The 23,766-nt window shown below is 38.5% G+C and overlaps 1 protein-coding gene across 11 annotated transcripts in view; it reads left to right on the top strand.

The window, feature by feature from the left end:
* Ptprd (protein tyrosine phosphatase receptor type D) overlaps nucleotides 1-23,766 on the top strand; it is a 514,161-nt gene that overhangs the window by 443,625 nt on the left and 46,770 nt on the right. For all 11 annotated transcript variants that reach the window (XM_042686894.1, XM_042686896.1, XM_042686890.1 and 8 more), the window contains 3 exons: nucleotides 5,826-6,001; nucleotides 19,491-19,610; nucleotides 20,124-20,278. In XM_042686894.1, coding sequence (XP_042542828.1) covers nucleotides 5,826-6,001; nucleotides 19,491-19,610; nucleotides 20,124-20,278 — 451 coding nt within the window. The remainder of the gene's footprint in view (nucleotides 1-5,825; nucleotides 6,002-19,490; nucleotides 19,611-20,123; nucleotides 20,279-23,766) is intronic.

The raw sequence follows: 23,766 nt of genomic DNA, 5'->3' as shown, positions 1-23,766 counted from the left end.
TATGAAAATTGCAATTTGGGTCTTAAACAGCAATTTATTTTGGGAGTTTTGGTTGTTACTTATATGTTAGAGTTGGGGAGGGCCTACAATAAAAGGTAACATGTAGGTATTAAGTTGTATTTAGGTATTAGGTTTAGTAGCTAGGTTGTATTTGATCTGAGTCTTACAACAGAGAATTAATTGTTTTATCAAAGAACAATTCCTTTTTAAACCCAACCTTCACTTCATTAAGGATTCACTTAAAGGAAATGACTGCACCTGAGTTTTGGAGTCACATTGTGAGATGGAGCAAGTCAAAGCACTGGGTATATAAGGTGGCTCTCTCTCCTAGTATTCTGCCTTCCATCCATGGCTGTCTCAAACTCACCCTCACTTTCTAAACTCTGGGTAGAGAGCTGCTTTCCATGAATTGCCTAACAACCTCGTGCCTCCAATTCTCCTAGTTTTTAACCCAACCAGCTTCAACTCAAGATTTGAAGTATCAATTTCACTCAAAAATCCCATCTCAGCACATTAGATGTAGAAGCAAGAGGAAACAGTTTGTAAGAAGATCAGAATGTGTTCCTAACTAATCAGAGAGACAGCAAACCTCTCTATTTATTTTTAAATAATTGCAGAAATTTCCAAATCCAAGAAGGTTGAACAAATACCAGAATGTGACATTTTAGGACTCAAAAAGACTTAAAAGACTCAATTTGTTCAACAGATAAACAATCACAAGTCTGGAGAAGTGGAATGGGCAAATGTCAAAGAGCAAACTACCTGCAATCCTGGACAGGGTCCTGGTTTCTTGATTACTTTCTTTAAATTTGGTATTGTCCCTAGACACTAAAATTCACAGGTGATTTTCCCTACATACACGCTGTAATACCAAGTGTGAGCCTCTCTCTTGTCCTTAATTTTTTCACAATTACAAAATAATTTATCTACTACTCAGGGTCCTGCTAACATCAAGGCAGGATTTAATATAGACTTTTCATTATCACAAAGAGTAAGGGAATCTTTAGGGGGTCAGATTATCATGTGACCAAAATGTTTATTCCACAGTAAATTGAGTGTTCTTATTGTTAATATTGTTGCTTAGAAGAAAGCTTCATCCAAGCCTTCCTCAAATCAGTGGGGAAAAATACCTTACTTTTAATGTTGCCATGACTAAACAGTTCCGATAGTACATTCCTGGACATTGTATCCTGTTTTCAAGCATTCCTCAAAAAGCATTCCTCGATAATTAGTCATTCATCACAAGCATTCTTTCGAATGGAATAGTTTCACCTTTCCAGGATTTCCCCTCCTACTGATACATGCATACCCACAAGCAATGTTTGGAAGCCCTGAATTCTGCAGTTCAAACTTAGATGAGGAAAATGGATGCTGCCCTTGCATTTAAACCCACAGTAGCCTCCCAAAAACCTTCTGGACCAATTAAGTGAATGGCTGAGTCCAGAGTCCATTCTAAGGCTTATTATTCTGCTGAGAAAACTCTGACTAGTAGCTTATAGCAAATGGAAAGAGCATGTACAACTCACTGAATATTGCCTAAACAGTTGTTTGGCATAGCCTGCTGTACCTGAAGAACAGAGAAAGCTCTGCCATTAATTCACCTTATCACAATCTCTCTTTCTTTTGTGGCTTGAGTTTACTCTCCCAGACTAGTGAGCTCCAAACACAAAGACTCAGTCTTGAGCATGAAATAATGATTTTCAGTGTTTCAAATAAGCATAGTTCGTTAAGTGATGATACAAGCTGAGACACGAGAATGGAGCATGTTGTGTGATATGCAGTTGAAAACTAGATCAGGATTGTCATGTGTAAGACTTTAAGAAGAACCAACTATTTTTGGTGTTGGAACCATTTCCATGGCTGTTATTGACTGGAGAATATCCGTGAAACAATACATGGGAAATCATGAAAACCTCATTTTTATAAATGGAGTAAATTGGGAAAGAGCCACTGTTTTTCCTGAATAGTATGAAGAATAACTGACTTAAAGACACAATTCTGACAGCAGGGCCAATGTCTTAAGAGTATGCCAATTACTAGCCCATGCCAATTACGAGCGTCTTTGTCACATTTCTATTATTTTAGTAATGTCTCCCCCTGCCAAAAATGAAACATAAACATAACAAAGGAAAAACTTGACCTGATCACTGTTATTAGAGAATTGAAATGAGGTCTTTTGGGCCCTAAGAACTAAAGAAAGAAATTAATTGATCTTAACTATGCATACTTTGTCCTAGATTTTATGTCAGATTTCCATCATCAGAATCCTAAGGCAATCCAATTGACTCTGACACGTTTAGTGTCACTTTAACAAATGCAAGCCACTGTTTGGATAAAACAGGGAGCTGAAAATTAAATAAACAAACATGCATTACACTGATAAGGTTATCCACAAAATCAAAATTTTGTAGATTTAACCTCCTAGACCTGAGAAATTCCAATGAAGAGTTCCTGAGGAAGCATTTCTTCATAGCACTTAAGCATTCAGGAATTCAGCATATTGCATATTTTCACAGGATTAGTTGACAAACTTTTCTAAATATGTCACTTTGCAAACTGGGATTTCATCAATTTGAAACAGACTGCTGTTTAAGTTTAGCATCCAATCTTGGGCTGATTTTTTTTTGAAGGACAAGCCATCACCCTTTCTAAATTTTTCTCATTCATCTTTCCCTAGAGCTGGTTTTATGAAGTTATTGGATACAGAACTCAAGAGATCTTAGAGCTTCTGTAGAACTTAGCATCTCTCAACATTTCCACATTGTTAAGGATTGTGGAAAGTTGCTAAAGATTGTGGGAGAGTTGCCTGTTCTGTCCTTCTGCCCCAGCCATAAAGGATCTGGCTAGAGGGAGGCTTTCACTATGAGTATAGGTAAAACCCATAGACAAGTGTCAAAGTAGAAACAAAACCTCAACATTTGTGTTATTATTTTCAGGATGTAAATATTAGTCTAGAAATTAGCTCCCATGGGTACTAAATTCTTGTTTCCAATTTCCTTTTTTTTTCTTCAATATATCAAGGCCTAAATTCTTAAAGCATTTGATGAGGTAGTAATTTTTTCCCAAGTGCCTAGTAGTCTCTAGGCAGAATTTTTATCTTTATATCCTAGGAAGTGCCACCATTTTTCAGTAGCAATTCATCTCCACTCCCCAAATTTTTATATTCAAATTTGAGTAGCAGTATCTCTAAGAACCCAATTCATTACACAATGACTGTTAAAAATATGTAAAGTGGATTGGATGGGTCTGATTCTGTTCCCTTAAAATCAGTTCACCACTTCCTTGTCCCCAAATGCATTGTACAGACAACTTTGTTACCCTTGATAAGGAGGAAAATGGCACTGTGCCCTGTTGATGCATTAAAAAAAATCATTTCACTCAGATTTCTCCATTCTGAATTTTCTTGGACAGTTTTCTGTGTATCTGCTGCTGAATGAGATCCTTAGTGAGAAACTTTGGGAGTGGGGGGCAGGGAGGGGGGGAGGAGGGGGGGGGAAGATGGGAAGGGGAAACAAAGGAGGAGGCAACAATGCTTGATAAGAAATGTACTCATTACCTTGCTCATGTAATTGTAACACCTCTGTACAGCATTTTCACAATAAAAAAAGAAAAAAATTAATGAATTATTTAATGTTGTTAACTACTAAATTAAAATACGGAAAATGGGCTTTTCCCATTGTTTTTTTTATATAATGGGCCCATTCTAGGTTCAGAATCAATCCCAGGGAGAGACTTGTACCCTTGTACCCTTCTGAGGGGCTGCCACCAGAGGATTTTATTTAAATTGCCCTCTGAATTCACAGTAATTTGGTATCAGGGAAGAACAAGATCTTTATCAACAAAGGGCTGCCAGAAGCCCCACTGCTTCTTGAGTAGCTGCAATAGATGACTAATGTTACAAGCAACCTCACATTTCAGTTTCTGCTCAGAAAGCTTTTCAGCAAATGTTGGTGGCACGCATCTCAAAGCACAGTAGTTCCATCTGACTTCCATTACTCTTCTTGAGAAGATCAGTTTTGTAACTGGAATCAGAAAAGCAGTCAAAGTAATTGTAACTGGCAATTGGTGAAATATAACAATCTTAGCTTGGGAACATATGTTCTGTTATAGCAAAAAAACAAAACAAAACAAAACAAAAAACCCTTCCTCTAATTCTAGAACACATATTTCCCCAGAGCTAGAAGAGATTGTAAAAAAAAGGCCTGGTGCTTCCATCCATAAAACTCTGCTAGCCCTACAAAGTAGTTGTTTTCCCTTAGGGACACATTGCTCATCACCTTCCAAGAACACCTATTCTTTTTTTTGTTTGTTTGTTTTATTCTGACCATTTGAATGCCTCTTTGAATTAGAAATGGAATTCTTCCCTCTGTATTTAAATCCTTCAGAATTGAAAAGATAAATCTTCACATACTCTAAGGGCAGCTCTCATCCCCAACTTCTAATCTTCCTTTGTTACTTTTATATGTAGTCCCTTTCTCATATTGAACAGCTTTGATTTCCTCAATCACTCTGCCTCTCTTCCCTAAAAGAAGCTCAATTTACTTATCTAGCTCTTAAAGGAATTAAGATAGAGGAAAATTAAGCTTTAAATCAGAAATAGAGCTCTCCTATTTACTAAATGTTGGAAAATTATTCCTTTTGTCAGGAGAATTAGAAAACATGAATAAAAGACATTTCAAATCAGACAATAAGCAAGATAAGCAATAGCAAATGATATTATTACCGCTCATAAAAGTAGTATAAAGGGCTGTCAAGGCTTCCCACATGATCAGGATAGATGTGAGTGTTTTATGGTGGAAAAAAGACAGAGTGTGTTCAGGAATGGAAGTGTTTCTAACTAGAATAGCCATGTTTTCTAATGGGAGCAGGTCAGTCTCTACAGGATAGAAGCTAGAATGAGTCTAGAGAAATACTAAGCCTTGTAAGCTTAATGCTGTTTAGAGTTTGGGTCTTATTTGAAGTGTGACAGAAAGCTATTGCTAGGTTCAAAGAAATGAAGTTACAGTCTCTGAAATGGATGGAGAGAAGGCTACAGAAGACAAAATAGAAGTGAGACAGTGGGTAGAGAACAATTTTTATAATCCAGAAAGAAGTACATAGGCTACTTATAGCAACCCATGGAGTTTCAGTGGGAAGCAATACTCTACAGAGAATAAGACAGAGATGAAGCAAGCGGACAGAGTGCCTAGGATTAAACCCAACCTCACCAATTTAGGCAACTGAACTAAACAAGTTCTTTTTCCTGCCTCTTCACCTGATGCTTCTTTTGGGAAAGGATAATCAATACAAGACTTTCACATGGCTGTGTTGTGATGAATAAAAAGAGTTGATATGTATGTTACCTGATAGCTAAATCTTCAGTTAATTATAACTATGGCATACCCTATTTTATATAACATTTTCAGAGTTGGGCATTTATTTGCTTTTGGTCTGGAAATGGGCAAGAACATGAGTGAGGAATGTCACCAGAATTATTCCTTCACAAACAATTTTTTTTCTCATGCAACAGGGAAAACAGAGGACCCGTGAGAGAAAAGGCATGCTATGAACCATCTGTTGTATTTTCCATTTTTTGATAATCTACCTTATCATATTGTAAAGACTTGACATTTTGAATGTGGCATTTTTTTAACAAGATGATCCTTGTAAGACCTATTCTTAATCTTGTTTAAAATCCAAACCTCGGTATAGTGTGACTCATGTGAATGTGACTCTAAATTCCACAAGAGTGTGGAATAATATCAGAGCATTGGCATTAGGCCATAGCCAAACTGTTTCCTCTTGTTATATGTCCACCTACTTCAATAATACTCCTTGTGTTACAGGCATCCCAGGAAGTGACTACGTGAATGCCAACTACATAGATGGCTACAGGAAGCAAAATGCTTATATTGCAACACAGGGATCTCTTCCTGAAACATTTGGGGACTTTTGGAGAATGATATGGGAGCAACGGAGTGCCACGATTGTCATGATGACAAAATTAGAAGAAAGATCCAGGGTGAGAATAAGTATCCATCCCTTCAAATATTTTTCCATAGAGTCTTTGTGCTGTCTATTGTATTCTTTTCAGAATGTCACCAGTCTCTAATTTTATTTTATGTACACTAATTGTACACTAATTGTACTGAACAGCAACAATTCTGATGAAAACATTTTTTAATACCCTTCTGGGAGGGGTGAGTGCAGTGAAGATATATGCATATAAAATGCCTGTGGATGCCTCCCAGGGGACAGAGGACAGCGATAAGAGAGGATCTAATTCAAGATCAGCCTAGGAAAAAGTTCACAAGATCCTATTCCAACCACTCAGCTGAGTAAGGTCAGGTATAGGTAACAGGATTGTGATCTGAGGTTGACCCTGGGCAAAATAAAATGCAAGATTCAAGTAGAACAACTAAAGCAGAATGGACTGGGTTGTGTGCGGCTTATGTGGTAGAGCAGCTGCCTAGCAAGCAAGGTAGTCTTATTTTCAAACCCTGAACTAAAACAAAACAAACAACAAAAACACCTCTATAAAGTATGGCTTGTTAGTGGTGCTTGCATGTAATCTCATCATTTAGCAAGACAGGAGAATTGCAAATTCAAGGCCAGTTTGTATTACATAGCAATACAATGTCTCAAAAAAAAAAAAACCCAAATGTAAAAATTCTGAGTCCTTTCAAAAAGGAAATTTTCCCACATTAGGAAAGTTGTCAGGAAAAGTCAGTAGTATTCAAGGACATGGTTTGAGAAAATAAATAGTAACTTGAACCTTTTCTTAAACTTCACATTGAACAAGAATCTGAGAATTTGGGGGAAAATTCCCTTCAATATGGGCTTTTCACCATTTTCTTTCTTACAATCTGCAGTTTAAGATCTAAAATTGTATAATAGAGGATGTTAGTTCAAATTATTAAAATTAACATAAATTAATTTAGGGCTGCCAGAAAAAAAATGATGTGGCTTAAAACTTAAATGTGTAGAGGACATTTCACTAGTTTACATTTCTCTGGAAAGGAATAGATTTCAATGGCAAGTCATTGCTTCTTAAGGAAGGAGTTTTATTCGTCATATGGGTCTAATATTATGGTGCATGGCATATTGATAAAATGCTCTTGATATGGAAAACTAAAACGTAATGCCTAAGTAGTGTGCCTTATTTCTCAGTATGTGGGCAAGTTTTGTAAGCATGGGATAAAAATCAATCTTTAACCTTGGGTATGAAACCAACTAGTGGCACAGTCTGTCACTAAAGTATAGGCTCATTCAAAGTGGGGTTTGAGGTCACAGTAAGAGTGTATTTCACAATGGTCTCAACAAGGAGAGGGAGAAAGAAGCCAAGACCCGGTTCTTCACTTAGGAGCTCTGAGATCCTGAAGTGTTCCTCTAAGCTCAATACTAGTAGTGCCTCTTGGCCCAGATATATGTGTGAGGAAGCGCAAAGGCTGCTCAGAGGCTTTATAAGGAAAAGGCTAACAAAAGGGAAGAGAGTAAAAGCTCCTACACAGGTGGAAAATGAAATGGTGTGCCATGCAGCTGGGTCAGTAAATCAATGAGAGTTTTCACCTGTGTGAATTCTGTACCGATGGTAAAACACTGTCTAACATGAGGTCATAAGACAACACTGATGACTCTGAAGACAAACCTTTGTTTCATAGTTTGTGTTCAAACCCCTGTCAAAGGGTATAAATAAGTCCATCATTGATTTGTATAGCAAGCACTTTCTTTCACTATGTTCCTGGATCCCAATAAACCTCAGATATAACAGTGACTGTGATCTTCACTTGGTGTATGTACACCAAGACCCAGAAAGTTGCAGAAGGTCATTTGAGGTCATTCAGTTTACCAAGGTCAGAGATAGGAATTGAAGATAGACAGTCTGGCTCCAGAACACAGGTGCTTCCCTAGCCTGCTAACACTCTCTATGAAGCAGAGACAGCTGAACTATTATATTACGGCATGTATGTAAATCCAACCTACCCGGTCTGCTTTGCCTAAAGATACCAGCTGGTAACAAGCAGTCATTTGCAAAGGCTGTTTTCAGTAAAACACACATTTTTATCTTGACACTGCAGGCCTTCATTAAACTGCACAGAAACTTGTTTTTGAAATAACCAAATGAAATTCTGCCCCCTTTCTCCCTAATTGCTTCTAATAATAAAGTTAGTTCTAACTGGCCCCACTGCCACTACGACATCTGACGGTAATGAACAGTTCTTGGCAGAGGCGTTGTGACTTAAATACCTGCAGTTTATCTTTCTGTTGCAGACTACCTTGCCTCCCCCACCCCCTTCTCACACAGCAGAACTTATTTGGAAGTTACTAAATGAACCTTTGTTTGCTTCCTTCATTAATTACTCCTTGCTTTCTCAAGTTCACTTTCTCCTTTGTTAAATGGCCTAAGGAGACCAATTAAAATGCTGTCCTGTGATTTTTATTCTGTGGTGGTGAAGCCTGTATCCAAACTTGTGATGACCTGCATTAGCCAATAGGCAGTTGGGGAACCTCAGTCCTTGTCAGGCTGAAGGTACAAATAAATGCTGACCCCAGTCCCAAAGCCCTTTGTTCCCCATTCTTGGTAAGAATGTACACATGTCATGGGTAGATTTAACAAAGCATTTTATGTCTCAGATGATTGCATCTGTTTGTCTTTCTTCCTCCCTTATTTCCACCCTCCTCCCTTGCCCTTTTCCTTGTCCAATTGCTCTTTTTACCCAGAGAAGCGAGAAGAAAGAGGAAAGCATTTCTGGATTCTCAAACAAGAATTTGGATTGAATTTCACTATAAAAATAGTGTCATAAATAGTGGTTAGTTGTTACTGAAATCTATAGCTCCATACTTCAGGAATGTTGTGGGTTCTGTGGGCTGACCTGAATACTCAAGTGAATTCTCAATTCCCAGCCGCTAACTTCAAAGCAGACATTTGAACTAGGCTGGCTCCACTGAGGAGCTGCCTGGAGTCTCCCTCATAAAGAAAGGTAGTCCAGGTAGTTTAAACCAATCATCTCCTCAAGGGCTAATGCTTCTTGCATTGTCATTATTTATTTTAAGGATCTGGTCTTCAAAATAATATTCATCACATGGTATGTGAAAAAGTGTGTGTGTGTGTGTGTGTGTGTGTGTGTGTGTGTGTGTGAGTGCTTGAGTGTGCATCTCAACACTTGTATGAATGAGAAGTATATTAGAATACCCGGTGACTACAGATTTAAGGTGAGAAATAGAGAAGGAAAGGAATGGAATAATAGTGTGAGGTTAATAGCATCATATGACTAGAATGAATGGAAATAACCACCATTGGAGAAAAGCACAGTCAAGAATACACATAGTTCTAAATAGAAGGATTGGCAATCAAATGTCTTCACTCAGAACTCCACTTTATTCTGCCTACAAAGATGCCAGTAAGCACATACCACAACCCCTCAAAATATATTCTTCCCTTTTGGGTTAATATGGGTATTGACTAAGATAATAAATGGGGCAAGTTCTCAAATATTGTTTTGTTAACAAGTTGTTGGCTAATTTACAAGTTCACTTTCCCCTCCAATTGGCCTCAAAACAATTCTACTTTTGTTCCCAAGTGAACTAAACTTGTTTCTCTGTAGATTCCGTTCCCAAATCCCAAGCAACTTCACAGAGCCCCTGCATATGATAAATTTTGTCCATTATTCTGAGTCCAGACTAGCCATGAAGTCTGGTCAAGAAGAAAGTGGATCTCAGACCAGAGTTCTTTTGTACTTACTTTTCTCCAGGATATAGTCTCCAGAATGCAGAACCTGGCACCAAAAACTTGTTAATCCAACTGCAAATAAACCATAATATGACATTCTGGCTGCTACTTTCACTGCAATTCTATCTTGAATCAATACAATAAGAAAATAATGAGTAATGTAGATTTTGTGACATGTAGTGATAATTGGCACTAGAGATGATACATTCTCAGTACCGCATTTCCTTTTGGTTTACTTTTTCCTTCCCTCCACACTCCCTTTATTGTTTACATATGGTACTAAGGAAGTTGTCACTTAGAACTAGCCTCCGTTTCTACCTTACTGTTTGGTCCCAGCCCTCTTAACTCTCTCATTCGGATCTGAGCTTAAAAATCAGTGTTTGTAATCTTTCCTGACTTAGGACAGGTCACTGAAATAAAAGCCTGCTAAGTTCAAAAGAAGAACAGGTAATACAAATTTCAGAGGCCTTTAGAGAACTTTAAGTTCTCTGTCTTTGAATGGCTGAAGAAGCCCTTACTAGTGTTAAAAGTGACTTCGGACTGACTACAGTCATTTCAAAATTTATGTTCTTTGATTTTCAAATTCGGTCACTCTCCCTCAACAGTGAAAGAATTCTCCACTTAGAATAATTGTATTCATAAACTGCTTTGTTAAATGCAACTCTTTTATACAACTACTTAAAGATAAAAAAATGAAAATAAATCAATGAAATTGGCTTTCCATGGTAAGAAATATTTGAGAGTATTTGCATGGTGAATATATTCAGTTATCAACCCTGAAAAGAAAACTATGAGCTGAATATTTTATATGAGCTGAAGGATAAAAAGAATATAAAAAACAATCCTTGCTGCAGAGTTGGAAAGTAAAGTATTATTGCTGCCTGAAACATATAGATCACTGCAAAGCCATTGTAGAATGTGATATAAGATCCTGTTGGTGGGTTTCTCCATAGTTTCCATATGACTTGCCAAATCCTCTCGAGTTCTGCCTCATTCATTGATTCTCTAGCAAGTCATTCCTGTGCCCTAGAATGTGGTCTCTAATTGTTTCCATGTTTCATAACATGCCAATAAGCTCATGGATTGGTCTGGGCAACCACACAGAGGGAAGGAAAAAGTTTGGAAAAAATGAAACACTGGGAGGAGAGTAAAATGTATGCAGCTGGGATTTCCACCCCAAGGATGTTATTTGTGGGTGACTAAGTAAATGGTTGGCAGCCTCTCTTAAAGAACTACAGTCTCTGAGGTAAGATTTGCCAAGCTGAATCCTGGCCCAGGAAGCTCCATGATTTAGAGGGTGATTGTCCACCTGTATGTTTTCCTCTCATCTATCTACTTTAGCTGTTTCTCTTCAACTTTGAATTGATCTTGAGGTGTGTAATACACAAGGAATGTGGAAGCCTGCTGCTTGGCAAATGCTTTGCTAGATGCTGAAATAGTTGAGCCAAGGTTTGAGGTGGTCTGTCTTACACTGTCTTCTGCCTGCCTTCAACACAATGCTGATAGTTGAAATTGTTGGCCACACTGTCCTTCAATCCTTAGAGTGGGAATTGTTAGGTTTTAGCAGTTCATGTGGCTAGAATTAGTGCTGTAATTGTTGGAGATGGGGCCAGACATTCTGATACACAACAAATGGGACATGGTTTTGTTGTTGTTGTTGTTGTTGTTGTGTGTGTGTGTGTGTGTGTGTGTGTGTGTGTGTGTGTGTGTGTGTGTGTGTGCTGCTATTAAGGCTTGAACTGAGGACCTGCTGCTTTTGCTTAGTTTTTTCACTAATGGCTGGTGCTCTAACGCTGTGCCATACCTCCATTTCCAGCTTCTTGGATGGGCTGGCTTCACACTGTAATCCTCAGATATCTGCTTCCAAAGTAGCTAGAATTACTAGGTACTAGTCCTGTTGGTTTGTTCTGAAAACCGGAAAGGTAGGGCTAGACACAAGGAATTCCATACTTGATATTTAAATTATCTATATTGTATTTTCTATTTTAAAATAGAGAATCATGTCAGCCAGTTGGTCGCATCATGTGCAATCTAGAACAGCTCAAATGTTTTCTGTATCATGACCTGATGATTTCTTATGCCAGAAAGGAGAATTCCCTGGACCACTAAAATTTATTGTTTGGGCTAGAGAATAGAAGTTGGTTTGTGTCACGTTCAAAAAGTCTGAGGATGTGTGATTTGAATACCAAAATTTGACTTCTGGCCAATTGAATCCCTCCTGCTTAATGACCACATACTCTCCCTGCCCTGCAATGTCACCTTTGCAAACTACCCCTCAAAATATCAGAATGAGATGGACTTCCATTCACATTTTGCTCTGTGGCTAACAGAGCAAGAACCAGCAAAAAAACAAATATTCTGGTCCAATATTTTCTTATTTTCTGTAAAACAAATCTTGAAATTCTTCTCAGACTGCGAGGTTCTTTCAGGTTAAAATTTGACAGAATCACATTGAAGATTATAAATGGCAGTGTTATTGTTTCCAGTGTTGCTATCATATTTTGGAAAGCCCAGACTTGGCCAGTAGCAGACCAGTTCTTGGCCTCTCTGGTTTGTTAAGGTTCGGTAAGTTTAATGGAGAGCAAATTATTTCCAAATGCCAGGTCTGTGTCCTTTTTCCAAATAGAACTGGAAGCGCCAAAGTCCTTGAACATTTAATTTCTCCAACTGCAGCCTAAAGGCCTGCCTATCTAGGGCAGCAGAAACTGCTTTTTCCTTAAGCAACTTCAGGAACATCAGCACCAACATTGCCTTTGGAGCCTGCATGATGTATGGGAGTGTTTTGAAATGGTGGATCTTTAATGTAAATAGGACATTGGCAACCGAAAGAATGATACTTACGTTGGCAACCTAAAGGATGTTTGGGTCCTTTTCTAGCAAGTTCCATGCTCTTGGGTTTTTTTTGACAGCAGACACAGTGTCAGATAAAAGAAAAAGAATCCCACCAGATTTTTACTGCCTATATAGCCTCCTCAATTCTCCTACATTCCTACCCCTGGATTCTTTCAACATCATCACCTTCCTCGTATATTCTACTTAGAAAAGGAGCCTATTGAGTTTGGCACAAAGCATTTATGCTAAGGCTGTGTTAAAATTTCTGATGACTCATACGAAGCCCTTTTTTTCTTCCCTACGTTTGTGTCTGTGTTACCCCAAGATGCAGCAGGTCACCCCTATGGGATTTTTGTATGTATTTGTGTGTATGTGGGCATGTGTGTGTCTCATTACTGGGGCTTGGGCACTGTCCTTTACCTTTTAAGCTCTTGCACTTTGAGCCAGAGCTTCCCTTCTGTCGTTTTGCTGGTTAACTTGAGATAAGAGTCTTACAGACTTCTTGTCCAGGTTGGCTTTGGATTGCAATCCTCATCTCTCAGCCTTCTGACTAAATATAATTACAGCCATGAGCCACCAGTGCCTGGCATCTGTACTGTTTTTAGAAGTGCAAATTAATCTCTGTTCTCCAATAGCACAGTGTACTTTTTAAAAAAAATCTGTCAGCAGAATTCCAAGGAAGGTTGGAAGGTTGGTGCTCTTTCGACATACATTAATTAGTTGTTACCAAGTTGGAATGCATCTGTCCTGTCTGGTATATATTGTCTTTGTATAAAAACATTAAGTTACTTAATGATGCTGGTTGGATAATGATGATGCTGGAATGTGTCTTAATAAAAGACAACCACTGGCCAACCAAGGCAGTAACTACCCTCTGGTTAATAGCAAAGTGCCACCAATGGTGGAAACACGATGATGGTCAGTTTAATGGAAGAACTTATTAGAAAAAATCAGGTTAGCTTCCCCCATATCAATTTCTGGCAGACATATCAAACTAAAAGAGAATAATTTTTGAGTTAAGAAATTGATACACTCACACACACACACATATGCACATGTATGTGTGTGTGTATCAGAAGTTATAACCTGTATAAATTAATACCTCAGCATATATAATTTTTTCTGTCCACTACAATTCTTCCTGACATTTATCTATGACTTTTTTAATCTTTCTTTTCAACATATTGGTCATTGTTTACCACACATAACTACTCCTTATAGAAGAATCTTGATTCTTAAATCCTGAGATGAAGCTGCTAAACATAGATTTACAGTTCATTTTGATGACATGTATGGTAACCTACAGATTACTAATGTCTTAAAAACCCTTCTTTTGCTAAATAATATGGCCTTAGACAGACTTCTCCAAATATGGTGTGACAAATGCACTCTTTATATCAGGGCTGCTGCAGTGGGTATTCTAATGCTTTACCATGAGTCTTTATTAAAGTGAAATGAGGCAACTTAAAAATAACCCAACCAGTCCTAGGCCACAGTATGATTGTTAATCTTGTTGCCTTTGCTGAATGTATATAATGTTCCAGGTACCCCAAGGAAAGCCATATAGGAGTCAAGGTGGCTTACAGTGAGAACATTTCCTTAAAGTTCAATGGGCACACCTATTTCATGTATGTTCTATTGCATGTGGCCAACAGTAAGGTTTTGTTTCAAATGCATTCAAACAGGATCCATCATATCATCAACTTACTTTTGATATTTTGATGTGAAAACAGTAAATGAATGAATTTTACAGTACAAATTTTAATTCAGTAGCAGGCAGCTCACTCCTCCCGTAATTATATAATAATGAAGCCTCCACCTAAAGGTGGTGACGTTAGTGGTGAAAGGAAACAGTTCTCCCACATGCAGCCCCAAGTCTGAATTATCTCTGAGTTAGGCCTCAAGTAAAGCTGCTCAATGGCATTTCTAAAGTACAACCTGGGTGATAGGTTCTGCTGTGGGTATTTTTCACCTCTCAATCTATTACAATTTCTTATCAACAACTGGGATGTAGGACAATTAAGGGGTTATTGTGAATTTCACACTTGCTTGAAGAAGCAGTAGGTTTAACTACACCTCCAGACTTAGTCATTAAGACTGATGGATTGGGGATAGGAATTGTCTCATTTCAAGCCACACCTGCCAACACCTTGCCCTGCACAAATCTTGGATCAATAACGGCTGAGATAAATAACATGTTCCCTTTTTCAGAATAGTTTATAATAACCACACTCACAAAAGGCAAGAATACAATTTGATCATCAATGAGGGCTACTTACTGCTTGTTGAATGCTGATTAATGCTAGCCACCGAATCACTTGTTTTAAGTACATCATTTTCCATCCTTACAATATTCGTGTAATGTCAGTGATGTTGTTCCTAATTTACAAGTGAAGCCTATAAGTTTGTTCCTGGAAATAGAGATGAAGATTTCACCCCACCCAGTGAGAGAACACCTGCCCGTCCACAAATCAATACTAACGCCACTTGTGGCTCTCTCAAAATCAAATCGAATTAGGATTTTATTCAGTAGCTACTTACATTATAGTTCTTGCATGCTCCAAGGGGACTGCCTTCCTTCTTCATCTCTCAAGCTCAGTTTCAGGCAGGAAGACTAACAAACAGTAACTCTCCCTAGAAGTACTTCATAAAATGTGTCCTCCAGAAAAACAAGATGGGAGATAGGCTATTGTTACAGCTGAATGTTTCTGGAGAGTAAAGTAGAGCTAGTTAACTTGCATCAGCTAAGTAGAAAAATACCATTTCTGTTTGTCTCTGTTCTTTCCTCATTGTACCTCATACTTGCTCTCTACTACTGATAGAAGTTGATCTTTGTATAGCTAAGGATGAAGATGTCAGTAAATGTGACTGTGTAATGTAGTCCTGTAAAATAAGATGAGCCTGTAAAAACCTGTGGAGCCCCGATAATCAGCGGGGCCCAATAGCGTGGCCCCATGGTCCGGCCTGCTGGAGGGAGTGGGTGGTGTGTGGAGCCTCTCCACTCCATAGACCCGGCCACCAGACAGAGCAGGGCATTGAGGGGCTGACATCACCGCCCCACAGGCCATGCAGCCAGAAGGGGGCGGGCATGCCACCAAAAGGGGGCGGGGCGTGCTACCGGAGGGGGCGGGGTGTCGAGCCCCACGTGGCGAGCTGCCTATTGAGATTGGACAGGGGGCAGCATGGAGGAGGAGCATGAATGGCCCTTTGAAACCATTCGTAGGGGAGGGGCGCAGCCTATCAGGGTATCTATAGGCTGCTTGCTATGAGGCCCCAAGAGGGAGGTTAGGGGGGAAAACAGTCCAGAGGAGACAGGGAGTCTTGAGGAGAGGAGACTAAGGGAAAAACCAGAGTTCTGAGGGGAGGAGAGGAGAGGAAGGAATAGGGGAAAGCCTGCTGGAACAGAGCAGGGCAGGGCAAGCCTCGAGAGGCCATTTGGGGCCTCCTCAAAGGGCCATTTGGGACCTAGTGGACCTCCTCTGGAGGCCATTTGGGGCCTCCCTCTAGAAAGGCCTGTGGAGAGGCGCCTCCAGGAGCAGGGCAGGCGTGTGGAGAATGGAGAGGCCTGCAGAGAAGGAGGAAGGGAAGAAAGGGAAAAGCCTTCCCCTTTGGACATGTGGAGCTTTGGAGCTTTGGAGGTCTGAGGATTGGAGGTTTGCAGACCAACAAAGGTGGAGGGGGGGTCAGGGCTGCCTATTAGAGACTTGGAGGTTTGGTGGTTGAGGCTGCCCTTGGTTCACCTCTCACTTTGCCTCCATGGATTGTCTCAGTCTCCGGAGGTCCTAAGTAGCCCTGAACAGGCTACTCAGAGAATGAATTGGAGAAAGGCAAGGCTGAGGCCTGATTCGCAAAGGAAGCATGTATCACTTACTCTTCGGAGGGTGGGGAGAGGGACATCTAATCTCACTGCGACCTGCCATATGCGGGCATGTCCACATGCATCAGAATATCTAGTTTTCATATGCTCTCTTTGAGGAATATTCCTGTCAAGAAAGGGCAATAGTTATCCATGTTTTCTAAAAAAAAAAAATATGTTGCTCCTATTTGTTGCACTTGAATTTTAAAGATCTTTAAATGTTCTTTTTTGGTAAAGAATAAAGTTACAACACATTATTTAAATTGAGTACAAATGTAACAGTATATTATTTAAGCTGAATATAAAAGTATTATTTCTTCTCTGAAATGCAAATTTTTACAGCATTTACTCCTAGTAAGGTTTTCTGGTTCTGTTTGTGTTTTGGTTGTTTTTGTTTTTCTGAAAGCGTGTGTCTCAATGACAGCTACAGTTTCTAACTTTTTACTAAAGTACGAAAATAATTCGTATGAATTTAGTCTTTTCTGCCTCAGAAGAATGGGGCAGATTTATGGATAGAGAATTATTAAGCAATGGGGTGACTTTTTTCCCCTAAAAGTTACATGAGGATTGAACTTCTATTTCTTCAACTCTTTTCTTTTTTTTTTTTCTTTTTCTTTTTTTAATTATCAAGGTACTGTACAGAGGGGTTACAATTACTTAAGTAATAAGTACATTTCTTGTCAAACTTGTTACCCCTTCCCTCATTTTTCTCTTTCTTTTCTTTTCTTAGCCAGTTCTATTCAATGCAAAGTGATGTGATAGGTCATTTGCATACATCACAGCAAAAACTGCCCTTATGGGATTGTGTCAGTTTTTTGAATATGGTTGTTGTCCAACTGGAACTTCAATAATTCCTGAACTCAGCACATCAATAGCATCCTCTTGAATATTGTAATAGGCAACCTACAATGTAAACATTCGCTTATTGCAGTGAGACATTCATGTAACGCTTTTTCGCGTTTTAAAGAAAGTCATTTGGCATAGTTTTTGTGATTATTTTTCCATTTGAATTGATTGTTACTGCCTAGGTCTTATTAGTTGCTTTCAAGTGTCAGCCTTTGCTAAACATGTCAGACATGAAAGAATGTAGATGTTCTGAAGCCTGATCCTGCTGCTGTATCAGTAATGAGTGTGCAAAAATGGCCTCCTTTGCATTTTGTCTTTGAGTTTAGAGTATGTCAGAAATAAAATACACTGTTCTGTGCATAAGAGGAATATCATTAGAAACATGATGTTTGTGTGATGTCATAGGGGATAGACATGAAAACAAACCCAACAGCCGTAGTTTCTACCTTTCTGCATAAATGTTCAAAAAATGCTCCTCTCCTTTCTCATGTTGAGAAACTTAGATGATGAGACCTAACTTTTTAAATTTCTTTCTTTTTTCTTTTGTTGGTCATGGGGCTTGAACTCTGGGCCTGGGCGGTGTCCCTGCGCTCTTCAGCTCAAGGCGAGCACTCTTGAGCCATAGTATCACTTCCAGTTTTCTGGTAGTCTATTGGAGATAAGAGTCTCACAGACTTTCCTGCCCGGGTTGGCTTTGAATCTCAATCCTCCGATCTCTGCTTCCTGAGTAGCTAGGATTACAGGTGTGAGCCACTGACACCCGGCCAAAGACCTCTAACTTTTTACAAGGTCCAGTATCTATACAGAAAACACAAGAGAATTCAAAGGAGCTGAGGGCATCACCATGCAGGATGCTGCAGATACTGATATAAACATAAAAGCAAATGATTACCTAATAATTCTATTCACTGAAGCGAAAACTCTAGTGTCAATGATGATAATCTTACATTGTTTTTGTTTCGATCCAAAGATTATACTTTTGATTTTTTTGTGATATAAAATATGACTAGCAGCTTTTGATTTTTTTGTGATATAAAATATGACTAGCAGCTTTCATTGCCAAGAAGAAAAAAACAGTTCATTTGATTTCAGTTAAATAAAATCACTTCTAGCTTGGCACCAATGGCTCATGTTTGTAATCCTAGCTGAGGATCGCAGTTTGAAACCAACCCAGGCAGAAAAGTTCCCATGAGTTTCTTATCTACAATTAACCACCCAAAAACCAGAAATGGAGCTGTGACTCAAAGTGGTAGAGCACTAGCCTTGAGTACAAAGAGCTCAGGGACAGTGCCCAGGCCTTGAGTTCAAGCAAGCCCTATTACTGGAAAAAAAAAAATCACTTCTATTTTTCTTTTAATCTGAGAAAGGAAGGTTAAATATATTCTGATCTATGGTATTACTAAAGAATTAATGTTGGTTTATTATTTTCCATTAGGCTTTTTAAGACCATTAGACACATATAGTAAATTCAAATCTTACTGAAGGCTTGGAATTATTATTTGTTCCATGTTAAACTAATAGAGTTGAATGCTTTATGTGCTTTTGTACCACTCCACATCAAAACTGTAGATTATTCTTCTCAAATGAATGAAATTTAAGTTATTTAAACTTGGACTTCTTGAATATGACCCTCTGAGGCTGTTTTTAAAACAACAGACAGATCTTTTCCTACTAGACATTACAAGTTTAATTTGTTTTGGATACAAAGCCATTTGTCTTTTTTTTCCTAAAAAAATATGCTTGTGGTGTTTATTATCCTTTGATAGTTTTTCAAATTATTTCTACTTTTCTTTACCCAAACATATTTAGAAATTGTGTTCATTTGAGATGAAATAGCTTGGGCTTTTTCCGTCTTGATAGATAGACAATTAACTATCTCCATAAAGTTTAATCTTTCTAATGTGAATCATAATAGGTGTCCAAGATCACATTTGTGGGTTTTCCCCCAAGTACTATGACATATCACATACCCCTTTCCTTATGTTACCTAACAACAGCCTGCAACTTATTTTTCTTCAGCAAACCTGAATCTGTTAGTGCTTAATATTTTTACCGGTTTGAAAAATGTGGTTTATATTGGCATCAGTGTAGTCATTTGCATTTATTGGGATAACAAGAATGCATGCCAGGAAAAGATAAACACAAAATGAAATACAGAAAATCTGTTTGCCTTCAGCAGCAACCAGGAGAAAGCTACTATAAAGATTGACAAACAGCTGACTTTAATGTGTCACTTGTTTCTTGTAGGTGAAGTGTGACCAATATTGGCCCAGCCGAGGCACAGAGACCCATGGACTGGTCCAAGTGACACTGCTAGATACGGTGGAGCTGGCCACATATTGTGTTCGAACATTTGCACTTTACAAGGTTTGCCTTTTGTCTTTGTTTTCTCTTTTCTTTCCCTGTACATTATTTAAAGAACACTCCTTTTGAGAAATCAAACCTTTTAAGCCTTCACTTAAATCTTGATCCTGTTGGAAACAGTGAAGAAGGAAATAATTCTTCCCATGATGACCCAACCATTTTTCTCCTAGTCTGGTGATTTATCAGCAGATATGAAACTTGTACTCTGAACACAAGTTTCAGCAAATGAAGAATAGATGAAGAAGAACTAGTTCTTTCTGGGGAAAAAAATAGAGAGCAGGAATGCCCCTGATAGTTAAACCTGAACAAGGGAATGCTTCACACGTAAGAATTTTGTCTTCTGGAGAAAAATGCTGGTTACTTCAGACTTGCTTTGGGTTTGTCTTCCCAAAGATCGTGTCTCCTCAAAGATACCAGGGGAAGAAGATGTTCACATAGCACCTTTTGGGGTTACCCCTTCCATCGTTCTCATCTGAGGTTAGGAACACAGAATTTGTCTCTATTCCTGTGTCACAGAATGGCTCAAGTGAGAAGAGAGAAGTGAGACAATTCCAGTTCACCGCCTGGCCTGACCATGGCGTTCCAGAGCACCCCACGCCTTTCTTAGCTTTCTTACGGAGAGTCAAAACCTGTAACCCTCCTGATGCAGGACCCATGGTTGTGCACTGCAGGTAAGAACCATCGAGAAACTCATTCTATTTATACTCAGAAGTCTTCTGAATAGAAAGAAAGCTCAATTAATTCTCTTTGGATGTCCAATGTTGATTCTCTGGGGCAGTAAATACCTTCCTAAATTACACAGGTCACTTTGGTCAAGGAGTTTTATGCTAATGTCAGGCATAAGGCCTGAGAGATAGGAGGAAGTAATGACCTATTATTTATTCCTTGATCAACATAAAGAAATATACTAATGATGGGTCTGGGAAGGTGGCTCAGTAGTAGAATGCATGCTTTGCATGCATGAGGCCCTGGATTCGATTCCTCAATACCACATAAGCAGAAAAACCACAAGTGGTGCTGTGGCTCAAGTGATAGAGTACTTGCCTTGAGCTGAAGAGCTCAGACACAGTGCCCAGGCTGAGTTCAGGCCCCACCACTGGCAAAAAAAAAAAAAGAATACACTAATGTGACCTTTTAAATTTATTTAATATATATAAACACAGAGCTGGAATGTAGAAAAATTTACTATGTTCTTAGAGACAATGTCTTCTGTTTCTCTTGAAATGTACAATTTTTAATTTTAATTTAGTTCTGTATAATATATGCTAGATGGCCACTCAAATCTTGTTACTTTTATACATTTTTAAATATTAAACTGATTTCTTCCAGTTGCTTGGAGTGTTCTCAAGAATTGTTAGTTACAAAATATTCAAGACTTCTTATTGTATAAAAGTGTAACTTCATAATGGTTCTTTATAATCCAAGCGATGCAAATATGAAAAATTACTTTTGAATGAGTAAAATCAAAGCATGGAAACTTATTTTTAAAAGACAAGAAAGAATCTATCACAAGCTACTTACAACATGAATTAGTATCATATCTCTGTTTGATACTCTATGAAATACTATAGTATAATAGAAACTCAAAATGGGACTATTTTTGCAAACAATATATGTGGGGACAATAGATCAATCAAAATAAAACAGTGCAATTCACCTGACCAATCCAGCCTACATGATGATTACTAAATAATGGTCTGGCAATTTTCAAACAATATAATTTTTCTTCCCTCTGGCAAATATGTTCTTCATAAAAATCAGTAATAACATTACCATGTGCTTCTACACAATATTTCATAATTCTATAGCATTCTCATATAATGGTTTGCTTCATTTTCTGAGCAATGGTGTTTTGATTCTAAAGGAATGTGAAAGAGAAGCTGCAGTTTTGTCCAAATAATCATAACTAACAGTGGTAAACAAGCAGCCTAATATGTTGTTATGTAGTTTCTTGCCCTTTTGACAAGGACCTTTGACAACTGGCCATCCATTTAATCCATGATTGTAAAACAATAAAAATTACTTATTAATATTAGCAAAGACTTTTGCACATGGAAGTAAATTTCATAACAGACACAAGTTGGACTAGTCTGTATACCTGTTATTTGAACATTTTGTCAGGCCTTTGTCAGTGTACTTAGGTACATGGCTTCCCTGCTTGGCACAATCTAAACTTCATGAGAAAGATTACACATACAACAAAACATTTTTTATCGTAAACCAAAAAAGGATCTCACAGAAGAATATGTTGATATCATATGCACACACATACATATCTAAAATAGGACCAAACATTACAGAAATCAAACTTAGAAATCTTCACTAAAAAACACCATTATGATATTTGCATTGCATTTGAAATACAGTATCCTTCTTCTCTCCAAATGTGTTTCCATTTCTGTAGATTAGAGATATAAGACTATCTAGTTTTGAAAAAATTTACATCCTTCTGATAAAAAGCAAGTTGGAAACATTACATGCAGCACTATGAGGAATCTAAAGAAGTTTGCCTGCAAGAAAGAAAAATAATAGGCATAGTTGTCTTATTTTGCAAATATATGTATACATTCACATGCACACACACACGCACACACACACACACACACACACACACACACACACACACACAGAGTTCTATGCAAAGTCACCTAGACTCACCTCTGAGAGATACAAGCCACTCAAGGAAAGTGAAGAAACAAAGATGAATGTGCAGTGCTAACACCTGCTGACATCTGGAAGTGCCCAGCCTGAGGCTCCAGAGAAGCTGAGCACTGAAACAAACAACAGAAGCATAGGTATATTGATGAAAGAAATTTGTTAGCAAAATAGGGAAAAGATACAGCATTAACTGAGCTTTGTGAAGTCATTTCTTCACCCTCAGGTAATTTCACGTGTGGGGCAAGAACACTTAGCCTGTTTAGGAAAGGTCAGTCAACATAATCACCCAAACCATTCTGAATCCTAGACTCAGATATATGAATGTTAAAAATCAAGAGCATTGGGCTGGGAAGGTGGCTTAGCGGTAGAGTGCTTGCCTTGCATGCATGAAGCCCTGGGTTCATTTCCTCAGTACCACATTGAAAAAAAAAAATCTGTGGCACTGTGGCTGAAGTGGTAGAGTGCTTGCCTTGAGCTGAAGAGCTGAAGGACAGCGGACAGCGCCCAGGCCCAGAGTTCAAGCCCCACAACCAACAAAAAAAAATCTAGAGCATGCTGGACATGAGTGGCTCATACCTGTGATATAATCCTACTCAGGAGGCTTGAAATTTGAGGATCGTGGTTCTAAATAAGCCAGGGCAGGAAAGCCCAGAAGACTCTTATCTCCACTAAACTACCAAACAAGCCAAGAGTGGAGCTATGGATCAAATGGCAGAGTGCTAGCCTTGAGCAACAAAACTCAGGGATAGCTCCCAGGCCCTGAATTAAACCCCAGGACTGGTATGCGTGTGCGCACATGCACACACACACACACATATATCAAGAACATAAGTTACATTAGCTGATTAATGTCACTCCAAATAGCAGTTATTTAAATGGAATCCCAGAAACCATCTGTAAGCAGTAAGAATTTATACAAGAAACTATGATAAGCCAAGTCACAAAGTGATACCAATGTCCAGGATCATGGTACAAATCATCACAAAACACTCTGGAATGTAAATACTCTATTTCATGCTTTGGTTTCTCTTATGATGTGCTAGGTGCTTTTGTTGTTGTTTTTTATACAAAGCATATGTATATATATATAGAGAGAGAGAGAGACAGAGAGAGAGAAATTCAAAATATACTCAAGCAATTTGTAAGAGAGCCACTAAGGATGGGAGAGGATTTGAGACAAGTGTGGTAGTAGTCACAAGTTCACATCCCTCCAAGGGTTCTTCTGAGTAGTAGTAAATTTACTAGGAGTGATTAGAGCTGTTAAATAAGTAGGATTTCTAACAGTCACTAGTGCAAAAGAGATATAAGAACAGGTACTGCAAACAGCACAGATAAGAACTTGGAAGTTCAAGGAAAAAGAAGTCTCCCAAATTCATGAATGAAGGGTCTCCTACTTCTTGTGGTTCAGCTAGAGACATCCCAGCCTTGGCTGTCAGTTCACCTAGAGCACACCCTCCATATTGAGAGTACAAACTGACTGACTAATTTTCCTAGACTCTTC

Source organism: Dipodomys spectabilis, unplaced genomic scaffold, assembly GCF_019054845.1.
Source record: "Dipodomys spectabilis isolate Male_0828 unplaced genomic scaffold, ASM1905484v1 ptg000098l, whole genome shotgun sequence".
In the NCBI taxonomy this organism is placed as follows: domain Eukaryota; kingdom Metazoa; phylum Chordata; class Mammalia; order Rodentia; family Heteromyidae; genus Dipodomys; species Dipodomys spectabilis.
This window is presented reverse-complemented; position numbering and strand designations above follow the sequence as displayed.